Source organism: Danio aesculapii, chromosome 23 (assembly GCF_903798145.1).
Source record: "Danio aesculapii chromosome 23, fDanAes4.1, whole genome shotgun sequence".
Taxonomy (NCBI): domain Eukaryota; kingdom Metazoa; phylum Chordata; class Actinopteri; order Cypriniformes; family Danionidae; genus Danio; species Danio aesculapii.
The window spans coordinates 24,410,638-24,427,996 of record NC_079457.1 but is presented as its reverse complement, the minus strand read 5'-3'; the positions used below and the strand labels follow the sequence as shown (position 1 = coordinate 24,427,996).

The following is a 17,359-nucleotide window of genomic DNA, read 5'->3' as shown; positions in this document are numbered from 1 at the left end:
GTACCTGACATTAACAATTCTCCTACTTTTCTCCAGGTGAAAGAGAGCAGTTTGCAAGTCTCCTTTAGAGGAATGGTTCACCCAAAAATGAAACTTGTCATCAACAAGTCTGTATGACTTCCTTCAGAAATTATTGTTTGTTCACCCCCTGGTCATCCAAGATGTATGACTTTGTTTTATGAGCAAATTTGGGATGAAGCAAGTGATCAAACATCTAAACATTCATTGAACAATGCTAGATTAGATTAAGTATTATTCATTTGTTCATCTTCCTTTGGCTTTGTCCCATATTTATCAGGGGTCGCCACAGCAGAATGAACCACCAACTTATCCAGTATATGTTTTACGCCAGACACAAGCCGGTACTTGGAAAAGATTAAGTATTAGTTGATCCAAATTGATCTACTGTACATTGCTGATCAGCTGAGCAGCATCTTTTTTTTATCTGAGGCTCTAAAAATGATCCTACATTTTTACAAAATGTAAAATATGATCCAGGAATGCTGAATTTCAGATGAGAAATCTGTTGAGAAATCAGATGACATCCACTAGAGGACGCTGTTTATATTTTAGCCATGTTGAAATAAGTTACTTAAGGTACATTTTGGTATATGTTTCTGATACACAACTTTCTTGTACACGTCCATATAAAGGTGAGGCTTGTTGTATAGACCACCTAGTGAACCACTGACCTAAAACCTTCCCTAAACCCAACCAATAGTGTTTTCAAAAGCAAACATAAGAGTAAAGTGCACTGCAATCACATGGAGTAGTTTCATCCTTATTTCACATTGTTTTTTCTCTTTTGGGAAAATGTGCTTTACTGTAACTCAAACCCAAGCACTCTGCATCACAAGCCAAGCATATTTGATTAAAAATCAAGGACACTAGTTGATAATTATTTGGTGTAAATAATCCTTTACTCATCTATACTATGTCTCAAATATCTTTAGTGTGAAAAGGGACATATTGCCCTGTAGCATTCATTTTACCTAGAAACTGCAGTCAAGTTTATGTTTAAATACACTGAAAAAGGCTGAAAAACATCATTTATAATGAGCCTGTGTTGTAATTATTAAGGTTTAAAAAAACTACAATGTATTTAAGTGAAACATGCAAGGACTGCAAACTTTTCTCATACTGTGAAACAAATGTCAATATACAGCAATAACCATTTTACTTTTATACATCAGGAGTTTAAAAAATAAAATGACACCAGCTTACTCTTTTTTGTTAACCTTTATTACTTTGTTACTTTGAAGCTGCCTAAATATGGATTTTTAACAGTCAAAAAAGTTGAGCGCCGTTCACTTGCATTTATTGGAGAAAAATCCTGAAATATTTTCCCAAATTTAGATTTAATAAAGAAAGAAAAAAGTCATGTTTATGGACATATTGGTGAGGAAATATTCTGGATGTTTTTTTTTAATCTTGGGTGAATAATTTCTGGCCCTTTTTTTCTGTATTATTTATTATTTTATTGTATCATCCATTTTGGCTTTCCTTTGCACATTCACGAGCGAATGAGTGATGATCAAATCTAAAATTTACAATAAGCTGATTGAGCTTGTCCACAAAGCCAAGCAAATCCATTCACAAATCATTCTCCATATCTCAATGACTCCTGTCAACAATGACTTCAATTTCACTTTGCCCCTCTCACAAAGCACTCAAACAAAACGCTTGCTGCTTGTTCAAGCTACTTATTAAAAAAAACAAGCTGAAACAACACAATTCTTCAGGTTTTTTTGAGACAACTTAATAGTTTTACGTTTAATCAACTTAAATCTTGTATCAACTTACAAGTTAACTTAATTTCTTCATGTTGTCCCAACTCAAATGGATCGTGTGGAAGCCAGCATTTTTTACAATGTACCTTATGAACACTTACTGTACAGTATATATGACACAAAACTGCACAATCCTTTTTGTATGCTTCTACAATACTTTCATGGTGCTTTTGTGCCCTTTTTGTATTGCAAAACCTCCCATTTCCATTTACTAAAATTGCACATAAAAGCAAAAAGCATTATTCAGAATTGTTCGCATAAGAAAGCATTCGAAAATGACATGAGGGTGAGCAAATGATAGGCTATATCTGTTCCTGAAAGAACAGATTCTCTCCTGGTTTCCCTTAAGCTCTGCCCTAAAGGCCGCTCTGTCTATACTGGTATCTGGAGTCCAGCGCTGAATTGTTGTTTATACGTAACACAGCACCATATCTATTACTCTCGCCTCTGCCGAGCCTCTGAAAGCATGGAAACATGTTGCAACTGATAAAGCAATGCCTTTATCACACATGCTGATAAAGGCGAATACCAGCAGCCATGAGAATGTGATTTATCGGCCTGCATTGGTCTGTCAAGACGAAGCGCTTTTGGGCGGCCGCTGGGCAAAAACGTGCTGCATCTGCTTTTAATAAGTCGGTCCCCGAGGTTGACTGAGCGCAGATCCCGAGCGGAGGTGAGGTCACTTTATTAATGTGCAATAAACAGGTTGGTGGAAGAGAAACGAGAGATTTATGCACGAAGACCTCTCTCCATTAACACTAAATCAGGTGCTGTTATTACCCCAGCACTAATTGAATGTGATAGCAGTTGCTCTAATGCAATCCCCCCGGTGTAATTGTCACCGGCCGGGCTCCCTCCTTCCCCTCATCCCGGTTGGATCCATGTTTTGTTTTACTGATTAATTGGGCTCTCGATAATCATAGGGAGATATCTGAGAGACTAGAGGATATCAATTTAACATGTTAACTGTAATGAATTATTTTAAAAAAAACACTGAAAAACCTTAATTAAAGTCTCCCATTCCCATATAGTGTGTAATAATAAGGAATTAAATATTATGAGGAAAATGAAAAGTTTTGGAGTTATCTTTTTATGTGTTAAATATTTAATTCAATTACATATTGCAGTTAATTAATTAAATTATATAAAAGGTTTTATATTGTTTTTTTTTAAATACCCAAAACATGAAGAGGACCCACAGAAAAATAATAAACAAAACTATATCCCCTATCTAAACAGCCAAATGAAACTAAATGGGCTATATGCACTCGGGCTTTTAATTTTCAGCCAGCACTACTATTAATTTTGCAGCAGCCCAAGAACTGTCTTACCATTACAAAATTGTCACGTTTTATTTCTTTAATAATCAGCGATCTTCACTGCCTGTTATATATATACAATATGAAGTGGGTCTCAGATTGGACAAGAAGCACTGCATTTTATGCTTGAATCTTCAACTAAATGAATGCTTAAGTCTATTGAACTGAAAGTATTGTAATTACATTACAACATCGATGCTGTAAAAAACAACATTGTTAAATTGAAAATAGTCACATTAAGCTTTCACCGGAAGTTTATTGTTGACTTTAAACTGCAAACCCAACAATTAAACCTGCGAACCCATCAATTAAACCTGCGAACCCAACAATAATTTTTTTTTTTCTGTATAATGGTATATATATTTTTTAATAATTATTTTTTTAGAGGTTTTCGCCTTTTTATTAATAGGACAGTGGAGATTTACAGACAGGAAAGTGTGGGGAGCAGAGATAGGGGAAGGATAGGCGAAGGACCTTGAGCCGGGAATCGAACTCGGGTCGCCGCGAGCACCTGGGTAACTAACCACTAGGCTATTGGCGCCGACGTATTGGTATAATTTAATATAATAATAATAATAATAATAATAATAATAATAATAATAATTATTATTATTATTATTATTATTATTATTATTATTATTATTATTATTATTATTATTATTATTATTATTAATAATAATAATAATAATAATAATAATAATACTTTTTTATTTGGTAATTAATAATTGCTAAGATATCTAATATATATATATATATAATATCCGTAGTCACAACAATTATAAAAATTGTCATTATAAATTTTTCATTCAGTAATAATGGGATAAATAAATAGAAGCTATTGTATTATTTAATTTCTATGTAATTCATCCATTTTCTTTCGGCTTAGTCCCTTTATCCATCAGGGGTCGCCACAGTGGCCAACTTATTTAGCATATGGTTCACACATGATGCCCAGTACTGGGAAACATCCATTCATACAATTTAGTTCATCTTATTCACCTATAGCGCATGTCTTTGGACTGTGGGGGAAACCAGAACGCCTTGAGGAAACCCACACGAACACGAGGAGAACATGCAAACTCCACACAGAAATGCCAACTGACCCAACCGGAACTCAAACCAGTGACCTTCTTGCACTGCCACCGAGTTGCCCTCTATATGTAATCGTTAATTAAATTAATTCTACATATATAATTGTTTATAATTAAATATAAATAATATTTAGTGTGGATATTTTGTTAAGAATGATGTATGTGAGATAAGTGAATGGTGCTGTGAAATCCTCCATTATGCCTGCATGCACCAGAGTCATGTTTCTCCCATCTGTACGCCGGAAGAAAGCTTCAGCCCAGACTTTGTAGAGAGATTTCAGCAAAGCAGACAGGAGGCCGGGCAGCTGAGGCTGATCCCAGTGAGCGATGGTGTGAATTTGTAGCCTGAATCTCTCCACTGACGTCACCCTTCTCCTCTTCAGCAGATGAGTCCTGCACCAACTGCTCGTTTGGCGCGATCTGTGATGCCCAGACCGGCCGGTGTGTGTGCCCTAAAGGCTGTTTGGAAACACGGCAGCCCGTATGCGGCAGCGACGGCGTCACGTACGACAATGAGTGCAAGCTCAATGTCCAAGCCTGCACTAAACAGCTGGATCTCAAGGTGGTGGCCCATGGAGAATGCAGTGAGTACACAGAAACAAGCAGTCAATTCATTCATCAGCTTCAGACATGTTCACTCATCAGTCTGCTGCGAAGAAAGCATTTTCTGTCGTTTTCTTGTCTTGATTTTCAGTAATTACATCCTTAAAATGAGATACATTTAGTAAATATAATAATTTTTTCCCCGAGAATGTAACTTAAACTGTCGCTATTATGATTTCTCTACAATTACCTGGAGAAGAGAGGAAATTTTTTTACTATTATACCTAAGTATTTTTTTAAATATCTGTACCTTTAAATATCGGTTTTTATTTTAGGAAACATTTACTTTTCCTTCACTTCATCCCAAAATAAAGTATAATGCTTTTTACTTCACTGCATTTTTAAAAACTAGCAGAGTAAAAAGTTTTATTGAACTGCAGAAAGCATCACCCGCTCAAAGATTTGATAGCGGTGTCTGATTCATGAATGAACTGAATCTTGTCAGTTCACAAATTGCACTGAACAGTTAATTGTGAATTGAACCGATCTCATTGCATATGTTCTTGAGTCAGCAACTCACTTATTCAAACAGCCAGTTCAGAGTGGGTCTTCAGTTAATGACTCACTGATTCAAATGATCCATTCAGAGAGAGTCTGCAGTTAATGACTCACTGATTCAAATTATCCATTCAGAGAGATGGCCGCTTTGGAGTGAAAACAATCACGGCTGACTTAATAAAGTGTTGATCCAAACTGAAGTGCTCAAAAATGGCCCCTTTGAGTGATTCTTCAGAATTAAGAATTTCAACTGATGCACACTTCATGTCCCCATGATCCTTCACGCGGGGTCATTGCTTGGTGTCAAACAGCACACTCAATTTGGAAGGACTCATGCCTATGCCCTAACAACTTCGAAGCTGTCACTTTGGAGGTAAACCATTTGAAGGTATTAGGGCATAGGGATGAGCCCTTCCAACTGGAAAACCTGAGTATGTTTAATTAATGACTGAATTAAATTCAAGTGATTCAATCCAAACAGAGTCTGAAGTTAAAGACTCACTGATTCAAATGATATGTTCAGAGTGAATCGGCAAATAATAACTCACTAATTCAAATGATCTGTTCAAAGTGAGTCTAGAGTTAATGACTCACTTATTCAAATGATCTCTTCAGAGTGAGACTGCAGTTAATGACTCACTAATTCAAATGATCTGTACAGAGTGAGTCTGCAGTTAATGACTCACTGATTCAAATGATCTGTTCAGACTGAGTCTGCAATTATTGACTCACTGATTCAAATGATCTGTGGAGAGTGAGTCTGCTGATAATTACTCACCGATTCAGATAATCTCTTTAAAGTTAGTCTGCAGTTAAGGACTCAGTGATTCAAATTATTTGTTCAGAGTGAATAACCAGATAATGACTGACTAATTCAAATGATCTGTATAAAGTGAATCAGCAGTTTGACTCACTGATTCAAATAATCTGTGAAGAGTGAGTCTGCTGATAATTACTCACTGATTCAGGTGATCTCTTCAAAGTGAGTCTGCAGTTAAGGACTAACTGATTCAGTTGATCTTTTCAAAGTGAGTCTGCAGTTAATGACTCACTGATTTAAATGATCTCTTCAGAATGAGTCTGTAGTTAATTGCTCACAGATTTAGGTGATCTCTTCAAAGTAAGTCTGCAGTTAATGACTCACTGATTCAAATGGTCTGTTCAGACTGAGTTTGCAGTTAATTACTCACTGATTCAAATTATCTGTGCAGAGTGAGTCTGTAGTTAATTACTCGCCGATTCAGGTGATCTCTTCAAAGTGAGTCTGCAGTTAATTACTCACTGATTCAGTTGATCTTTTCAAAGTGAGTCTGCAGTTAATGACTCACTGATTTAAATGATCTCTTCAGAGTGAGTCTGCAGTTAATTACTCACTGCTTCAAAAGATCTGTGCATAGTGAGTCTGTAGTTAATTACTCACCGATTCAGGTGATCTCTTCAAAGTGAGTCTGCAGTTAATTACTCACTGATTCAGTTGATCTTTTCAAAGTGAGTCTGCAGTTAATGACTCACTGATTTAAATGATCTCTTCAGAGTGAGTCTGCAGTTAATTACTCACTGCTTCAAAAGATCTGTGCAGAGTGAGTCTGTAGTTAATTACCCACCGATTCAGGTGATCTCTTCAAACTGAGTCTGCAGTTAAAGACTCACTGATTCAAAGGGTCTGTTCAGACTGAGTCTGCGGTTAATTACTCAGTGATTCAAATGACTTGGTCAGAACTAGTCTACAGTTGGTGACTGCATATTATATGTATAGTATCTGTATATACTATATTATTGGAAAACGATTTTGGTTTTAAATGAATGTAAATGTATTATAGGAGACCTTCAAAAATTAAAACTTTAAAAATTTAATTATAGGGACATTTTAAAGTAAAGGGAATTATGTTTAAGTATACAGAACATTTGGATTACACATACAGTATTTTCTAGTTTTATTTAAAAAAAACTCTGAAAAAGTCTATCTTTTCTAGTTTTACTTCTCAAGTAACTTATGTTGTAAATTGTTTCATTTGGTTTACTGGGAAACAAGACAAAGTACAGAACAGGAACATGTTTTTGCAGTGCCGTTTTCTTGTCAAAACACAAGAAACACTTTTAGCACTCTCTCCAAATCATGTTATGCATGGTACATGATTTCACATGGTTTTACATAGCAGAATCCCATGTGGATGCATTTCGAGTTTGAAGAGGAGGTTTATTTCGAATGTGAGCATGCGTGTCTCTGTGTCTCAACTCTCCTATCCTGTGATTTGCATGTGTTGTTTGTGTGATCAGAAACCTGTGGCAGCACTGTGTGTAGCTGGGGGTCGCAGTGCGTGCAGAACAAGTGTGAGTGTCAGCAGTGCACAGGTCAGCCAGTGAAACCCGTGTGTGGCAGCGACGGCAACACATACAACAATGACTGCGAGCTGAGACTGGCCTCCTGTCAGAAACAGAGGAAGATTGAGGTGGCCAAGCCTGGCGTCTGCGATGAAGGTGGGTGTTTGCATGTTTGTGTATGTGATCAGGTAACTGAACCGCCTGTTATTTGCTGGTTTTCAGATTGTACTCAGGGCTAGCCGAGTTAATGCATTCACTTCAAACAGTTTAGTGCGGCCAATTTAACCTCCTTGCATCAACTGCACTTAGTGACCCTTCATAGTATGTGAAGCATGAAATGCAGGCATCAGTATGCGCTCTCTGTTTTCACTCTAGGTCCCTTTTCTTTCTGTCAGTGTTTGAGACAGTGCTTTGTAAATGTATTAGTATCTATTTTTATGACTTATTTTGACTACACAACATGACAAAATTCTTGTCGCCTATCCAAGTTTTAGGAACAACAAATAATAACTTAACTTTAAGTTGATCATTTGGTATCAGAAGTGGCTAATATGAAAGGCAAAGGCCTCTAGATTACACTTATTTTACCAAAATAAAATATGATCATACCTTGATTTTTAATTATTTGATTAGGACAATAAGGTCCGACTTTGCTTAGACAAAAGTGTTGTCACTTAACAGAAATAATGTGCAGTATAGTATATAAAGTCACGGTGAAGTGGAAAAAGAATTAATATTGTGTATGACTCCCATTAGCTTGAAGGACTGCATCCATACATCTCTGCAATGACTCAAATAACTGATTAATAAAGACTCCCAGAGTTCATCAAGATTATTTGGATTCATCTTCAATGCCTCCTCCTTTATTTTACTCCAGACAGGCTCAATAATGTTCATGTCTGGTGACTGGGCTGGCCAAATTCTGGAGCACCTTCACCTTCTTTGCCTTTAGGAACTTTGATGTGGAGGCTGAAGTATGAGAAGGAATCCTGTTGAAGAATTTGCCCTCTCCTGTGATTTGTAGTGTCATGGGCAGCACAAATGTCTTGATACCTCAGGCTGTTGATGTTGCCATCGACTCTGCAGATCTCTCTCATTCCCCCGTTATGAATGTAACCCCAAACCATGATTTTTCCTTCACCAAGCTTGACTGATTTATGTGAGAATCTTGTGTCCATGCGGGTTCCAATAGGTCTTCTCCAGTATTTGTGATGATTGGGATGCAGTTTAACAGATGATTTCATCGAAAAAATCTACCTTCTGCCACTTGATCAATCAAAAGTCAAGTCATTATTTGTTGCTCTTACAGTTTGGATTGACGACAAGACTTTTGTCAGGTAGTGTAGATGTGTATACATGGTTTTTCAAAGCTATGACGTCAGACTTTTTTTTTTTCTTTTATTAAAATTTTTATCATGTTTCTTGAACACCAGTTTAACATTTTTAAAGGATGCTGAAACCTAAATTTGGTCAATACTAAGTAATAAATTACATTTGAAAATATAATTAAAATATCTAAAATATTAATCTTTTTAATATATTTTTACATCACAATTTGAATTTCCAAAATTGCACATTAAAATTAGGTGTAAACAGTTATTAGAGCAGTATTGATGTAAAAATATACAAATAAATTACCTTTTCAGTTTATTATTATAATTAATATTATTATTATCCTGTCTTAAGAGTAGGCATCCGATTGAAAACAGTCATGTTAAATTGTAATATACCATATGAAATATTTTTCTATCAAATTGAAATCTACAGATGTTTGAACAATAGTGACAGTAAATAGCACACAAACTAAATATGTAAACTATTAATTTCAAAATATACTATTTTTTAACAGGTCAAAAACACTGATTAGATACAATTGGTTTACATTTGTCTACCTTTTCAATAAATAATCCCACTTCTAATTTTATCATGCTACTCCACTGTTCTTCGGATTGAAGATACAGTATATACAAATCCTTTGTACAGTATATAGTGTCACTCTGCTAATAATATAGTCCAAATCTCGCCAGTTTTATTCAGATGCTAAAAAATCCCCTAACATCTCTCTGTACAGTGCTGAAGTAATATCTCACTTAAACCATTCCCTGCAGACTCTTTGTCAGTAAAAAAAGAAAAGAAAAAAATCAGATGTTTTCTTCCCTGTAAGCCCCATCAGACCTTTCTTTCCAGCTCTGTAAGCTGTGGAGGAGTTGCTGTTAAAGGCTGCAGGGATCTGGGTCCGGTCAATAGATCCTACCCAGAGGCCAGTGACACCCGCTTTGTCAATTCATTCTCCAGACTAGTGAAGCAACCCAACACCAGCTAAAACCCATCGCCCGGCAGCTCTTTGTACGTTGAAGAATAGAAAACGGGGTATTAACTTGTCGAAAACAGAGCTGCGTTGTCTGTCTTACATTTAGCTCTCCAACGACGTGCTCCATTTGCTATGATTTTGCAGTTATGAGCGCAAAATACAGTGTCAAAGTAAAACATTTTCTTAGAGGGGGCCAAAGGGGCTGTTTATTTGCACAGAGATGCTTTATTCATTTGTTTAGACCTGGCTTCAATACGCATGTTCATTAGTCATTGGGAAAAAAATGGCAGTGTTCTCTCACTCTTTTATTTGGAGGTAATGAAAAATGACAGTGTTCCCTGCGTCTGGCCGTAGCGGTGAATTTATCACCTGTTTAATTTCACACTCTGCTAGTCTGAAGTCAGCCTCATTGTAGACGCAGACAAAGCGATATGTGGGAGCCGAGCATCACCTTGGGGCTGCGGCCTGCTTTTAATTGAATATACGTTTACTAAATAGGATTATGCAGTGGAAATAGCAACATAATAGTGTATAAAGCATCGGTACACGCTCCGGATCACCCACAGGATGAGAGGACGAACAGGAGAGAGTGTGCAGTCATCCATTTCTCACAAGTATCTTCCCATAAAGAACTTCTGCGGGCTGTCAGGATGCCCTATTGCTCTTTATGTTGGCAGCATTATGATTACTCTGAGGTTCTGGCCTGGTCTTTCAGTAATGCCCATCTGCAGGGAGACAAATCACTGGTAAACAGAAAACTACCTTCTAGGGCTGGGAGTTATGGCTTAAATAATCACCGTTTGTAAGCTTCATCAATTGATATAGATAAAGCTGTCCGTTTTGGGATTTTTATTTAGTGCTTTGTCAAAAAAAGGCATTTTTTCTGGTCATTGCAGCAAACGGAATTTATTATTTCAATTTGTTGTTGTTATTTCTCTCTACAATGTATTTTTGTGTGTGAAATTTTTAGTGGACTCAAAAGTATTTCAGCATACTGTAGCCTGATACAATAAAAAATTAAGTAAGCGATAAAGTACATCCAGGTGGTTGTTATTGCAGAATAAAGCCTGACAGTCTTAATGGCAATTGTATAAGACTAAAGGGCTTTAGTTTGCAAAAACAACCATGCTGAATGTACTTTATCCCACTTAATACATGGCTACTTGTAACAAAACATTGTTCTGAGCTAAAATTGTTTATTTATAATTTAGAAAAAATATTATGGACAAAAACAGCTGATGGAGCATACACTAACTTAGGCATTATTCAGTCACAAGATGGTGCTAAATAGTCAAAAACGCTACGCTGACAGACACATAAACAAATGAATAGAGTGTAGAGTAACCTACAAATAATTCATTCACAAGGTAGCACCAAATAGTCAAGAACCGCAGAGGGACAGACAAGCATATACATATAATTGTGGATGTAAGTATATGCATTTGAACAATCCAGGCTCATTCTGAAAACGTACCGCTATATACATTTCTGGAGAGTGCCAAATACGTCCAAGGAAGTAAGTTTATTTGCAGTTTTTGTTTTCATGAATTCACCAGAGGCTGCTGTGGACACTTTTTGAGATCTCAAATTTTTCTTGTAAATGCCATTCGCGCATGCTGATCTCGCGTAAATCCACCAGAGGCCTCTGTTCACTGACTGACTGACTGACCAATCAACTGACCCACCCTTCTTCCCTAAACCCAACCAATAATGTTTTCAAAAGCACAGATAGACCTGCTCACCCACTTTCCTAAACCCACCCGACAGTTTAAAAAAGCAACCCAGAAAAAGAAAAGTCCTCTTTTTTTGACCACGTTTTGAGACTTTACCACATTCTCACCCTGTTTTTTACTTGTTTATTTTATTTTTTGGCTTCTGTTTTTTTGTCTTACTCGCTTTCTGGAACTGTTCTTCACTGGACTCGAATCCTGTTGTTGCGGTCAACTCCTCTACTTCTCAAGTCTGCCGACATACATGGTGAGCTAACTGGACAAACTGGTAACAGTGGGAAAGCCATCCATACGGACGTCAGCGGTCAGCTGCTAAGCGTGAAAAGGAATGTCGTCATACCGCCCCGCAACATTCTTTTTAAAGACGAAATGCAGCCATACGTACTTCTGGCTACATAATTTGCGAACTCCAGAAATGTATATAGGGCTACATTTTCAGAATGAGCCTATGTTGGATTTGGATGTATTCATTTGCGGTCAAAGTGATTAGCACTTGTCATCTCAGGATAACATTTTATACCTTGGATTGCTGCGACTGAACAATCAGAATCGAATATTCCAGACAGCCATATGATAAGTTAGCCAGAGGAGAAATGGTCATGCCCAACTGAACCTGGTTTCTCTTGAGGGTTTTTCCTTCACTTTCGTCAATTGGTGAAAAATTGTTCCACGCCACTGTCGGCACTGGCTTTCTTGGTTTGGGACTTGTGGAGCTGCTTTTCAGTGTTTGGACTTTCAGCAGTGAAAATTAATCCACACTAAACTGAATTTCAACTCTGAAAACTGAACTGACTCAGTTTCAATTTACAAAAACTTCTATGTTAAGCTGCGATAAGCTGAGATAAAGATGAATTAAAAAACAATTGAATATGTAATGGATAAAGTATATTTAGCCTGTTTGATGGCTTGGCACCATCTTGTGACGGAATAATACATAGATTAGTGTATGCTCCGTTCAGCCATTTTCGTTTATGTCAGCTTTGCCATTAATTAAAGAATCATTTTCAGTGAAGCATGTATTTATTGGGGTAGGGGAGGGGTTAACCCATAGAAAATATAACTAAACATATATCAAATCATTTGAACTCTATGCAACAACCTCACTAAGACAGTATATGTGTGTGTGTGTGTGTGTGTGTGTGTGTGTGTGTGTGTGTGTGTGTGTGTGTGCGCGTGTGTGTGTGTGTGTGTGTGTGTGTGTGTGTGTGTGTGTGTGTGTGTGTGTGTGTGTGTGTGTGTGTGTTTGTGTTTATATACTCTGCTTGAGATCCAGAGGTCAACAACCTGTGATGAATGCCAATGCTGACCCTCTCTATGGGAGAAACAAAGAAAGAGAATGAGGAAGTGTGTGTGGGTGCATGCTTGTGTGTGTATTTTTGTGTGTGTGAGTGTGCACTAAAGTGAAGTGTGACATTTAGAAGGTCTCTGTGTGTGTGTTTTCATGGGAGTTTGCATTCACAGTAAGGCATCCCAGCCACCTGCAACAAGCTAGCAGTTAAGTCTGAAGGTCACTGTCCTCGCTGACATTTTTTCTCCCCGTATCTCTCTCGTTTGCCCGTCATCTATCTTCTCATCGGCCGCAAAAACCTTTCACCTCTCCACACCACCATATGTGTGTGTGTTTTTTCAAAAATCTCTATCTGTTTACCCACTTTGCTTTCATTCCCGCTCGCTCTTTTTTCCTTCAGTTCTCCATCTTAATGGAAAGCGCATGGCTAAATGGAGCCCGTAAGTACATGATTGAGTTAAAGAGATGGGAAAGGGCTTTGAGGACAGCTGATGTGTACATCTTGGTGTTTGCTAATTGAAAGGTTCGCGGGTGGCGGTGACATCAAAGGACCGAAACTAATTAGTGCCTCCTCCCCCATCCGCTTCCACTCACTCCAGCAGGTTTATTTATTTTGCGGGGTGTTTTTTTTACTTTTTTTTGCTAACGCACAACAGAACCGGGCACGTAAATGCTTTCATCTTATTGCTTAGCTTGCACGATTGGGCTTTGGTGGCCCGGAGAGCCTCGTATATGGAAATGATTGCCGCCGCTGCTCAGTAGTCAGGCTTATCAGAGTCAGAGTTTAGAAAGCTTCATTTAAGCGTATTATTTACTGTATCGCTGATGAGGGGATGAGAGTGTGTGGTGAATAGCTAATGGCTCTATGCAGGGCACAATTGCTTTGTGTTACTCTTAACGACTGGAAATGAATGCTATCAGGTCTGATTCTTTACAAATGTAAGAGGCCGACTTGTTTAGTTGCTTGTGTTAGAGTTTATAGTATTCAGAATGTGTGTGTGTGTGTGTGCGTGCGTGCGTGCGTGTGTGTGTGTGTGTGTTGGTTTTAATATTAATGCACAGGGCATATTTTTTTTAGCTATTAACATGTTTATTTAGCAAGTTACACTTTAAATTGATCAAAAGTGACAGTAAATGCTTTCATAATCTTTAATTTTCACTGAAAAAACATCACTATGGTGCAAATGTCATACTTTTAAAAAATAATCAATATTTTTATTCAGCAGTTTTGTTTCAGATTGATCATAAGTGACAGCAAAGATATATAAAGCATTTAAATATTAATATGTTTATGTGATGCAATATTACATAATGGTACAACACTTTCCATTTGTATTAGGAATAAATATGCTTTACATTAAAATGATATTTAAAATGATAAATTTAATATGTTAATGATCCCTAACCATTTCTTACAAATAAGGGATGTCATTTTAAACATGTTTGATTTGTCACAGAATCTTGTTAAAGTATATTGTTTTTGCAAAATAATTTAAATTAAGCAGCATAATTGTTTTCATCATGTGAAATAATAAGAATATTTCTTAAATATTTATTGAAGAATCAATTAAATTATGTTAAGTAAAATTTAAATGTTATTCATTCATATTCTTCTACTTCTACTACTACTACTACTTCTGCTACTACTACTATTATTATTATTATTATTATTATTATTATTATTATTATTATTATTATTATTATTATTATTATTATTATTATTCATAAAAATAAAATTACGTTGTCACATTATTAAAACTTAATTATTAATATAAAATATACATTTAAATATTACATATTAAGCAACAAAATTGCTCTCACAATATGTAATAATATGAAATGTTTTTGGAAAATTCAGCTATATATTAAATTACATTAAGTAACAATAAAATGTTAATTTAATAATTATTAAATTATTTCATCTATATACTTTTTTCTACTACTACTACTACTACTACTACTACTACTACTACTACTACCACCACCACCACCACCACTACTACTACTACTACTGATAATAATAATAATAATAATACATTGTAAACCCAATAAAGTTAAGGTAACTCAAACCATTTGAGGAAACCGTTTGCAACAAACCATTTAAATTCAAAAACTAATCCTAATGAGTACTGTGAACTGAATCCATTTGAGTAAACGATTTTGAGCACAGTAAAACCCAATAAATGAAGAGAACTCAAACCAACTGAGTACTGTAAAACCCAATAAGTTAAGGCAACTCAAACCGCTTGAGGAAACCGATTGCTACAATCTGTACTGAAAACTTACTCCATTTAAGTTGGAGTAATAAGGTATTTAATTAACTCGTTACCTTCAACACTGAGTTCAAAACTCTTTTCAAATGAGTAGAATTAACTCTCATAAAATTTTGAGTTAACTACACTCATTTCACTTGATAAGTTGACTGTTGGGTTTTACAGTGGACTACTACAACTACCACTACCACCACCACCACTACTACTAATAATAATAATAATAATAGTAAATTAGTATAAATTAAAAAATAAATTCATTCAGAAAAATTCTTACTACATTGTTACGTTACTAAAATGCCAACTATCATTTTAAAATATAAATTGAAATATTACATACAATAAATAACATTTTGGTAAAAATAAATACTCCAGTATTTCACAATTTGAACATATACAGTATGTTTTTATTATTAAATGCAGTCTTGCTAAACAAAAAAAGCAAAGTAAAAATTAGAAAACCAAACAATATATTAATATTGTTGTTGTTAGCATTTGAAATGTATTTATTGTGAAAGCACAGCTTGCAAACTTGCGCTTCCCTTGTGCTTCAGACACTCTGTAATGCTTTGCTCTGTTTGCAGTGCTTTAATAACAGACAACTGGTTAGGAAAAAAGAGAGCAGTTGTAATAATCATAGTCAAATGCTTCATTCTTTCCCCCTTGGAGTCTCTTGGCTGATCTTAACAAGACGTTGCCCTAAGGCGTAAATGAGCTCAGCTTACATTAAGCAAAATGCCGAATCTCTTCATCACGGCAGCGGATGGTTAATGCTGTGAAGCAGAAAGCTGATGTTTTTTTTTTCTCCGTGTATCGCTGTGGCCAGAGCTTCAGGCTCCAGTGCTTCCATTGTTTCCAGGCGGGTCATAATGAATTGAATGGCCTCCACGAGTATCGACCCTGCAAGGCTGTCAGTGTGGATTTTTGATAAGACGTATCATCAGCGCTGACCAACCCCTGGCCTTCACTCTGACCGGCTCTATAATCTGTTTAAGGACATGTTTTATGCTAAGTGGCATTTCCACCTATACGCTATCGATTTTGCCATCAGGGCGCACGGGGTTCCCTGTCCAACCTGTAGAAAAGAGACGTAGGAAAGAGCGACCACAGGCATGTGCTGTTTGCTCATTGAACAAATCCATCGACATGCTGATTTTATTTCTCTTATGCAAATGAAATGGCATCCAATTAAATGCACATAACAGTAATTGGAGAGAAAACTCCACAAATTGTGATCATTTACATATTGGATGAATATGATTTTGACAAATAAATATAACAGCTATGGATATATATCATGTAATCATGGTTTTCACAATAAAATATTAAGCACGCTCAACTGTTTTCAGCATCGATAAAAATAAGAAATGTTATCTGATTAGTGATCTCCTTTATAGGAATTTATTATATTAAATAATGCTAAGTAAATATAAAATACAACTGTAATAATATTATATAAATATAATAAATAGTTTTTGCTTTTTTTTAAGGTTTTGCTTTTTTTAATGTTAAATTTGAGCCTTTTTTTGTTTTGTTATTATTTTATTTATATTTTTTAGTTAGCGATTTAATTTTTAATTTTAAATAATGTCATATTTTATTTACCACACAGGCTCAATCTGAAAATGTAGCCCTACATACATTTCTAGAGATTACAAATTATGTAGTCAGAAGTACGTATGGCTGGATTTCGTCTTTAAAACGAATGCCACGGGGTGGTATGACGCCGTTCCTTTACACCCTTACCAGCTGAATGCTTACCTCCATATGGACGGCTTTCCCGCGGTTACCAGTTTGTGCAGTAGCTTGCCATGAATGTCGGCAGACTTGAGATGCAGAGAGGAGTTGACTATGACACTGGGGTTCGAGTCCAGTGAAGTATGGTTCAAGAAAGTGGGTAAGACAAAAACAGAAGCCAAAAAATAAAATAAACAAGTAAATAACAGGGCGAGAATGTGGTAAAATATGAAAACGTGGTCAAAATCAGGCGAGGGCTTTTCCTTTTTTTGTATTGCTTTTGAAAACACCATTGTTTTGGTTTAGGGAAGGAGAAGGGTGGGTCAGTCAATCGGTCAGTCAGTCAATTTACACAATTTACACAGGAAGAGCAGGCGTGAATGGCACTCGCAAGAGAAAT

The 17,359-nt window shown here is 36.2% G+C and overlaps 1 protein-coding gene across 1 annotated transcript in view; it reads left to right on the top strand.

Annotated features, from left to right (window-relative positions):
- Positions 1–17,359, top strand: part of agrn (agrin) — a 463,463-nt gene that overhangs the window by 333,233 nt on the left and 112,871 nt on the right. Inside the window, exons 10-11 of the mRNA XM_056448992.1 lie at positions 4,584–4,784; positions 7,579–7,779. Of these exons, the coding sequence (XP_056304967.1) occupies positions 4,584–4,784; positions 7,579–7,779 (402 nt within the window). The remainder of the gene's footprint in view (positions 1–4,583; positions 4,785–7,578; positions 7,780–17,359) is intronic.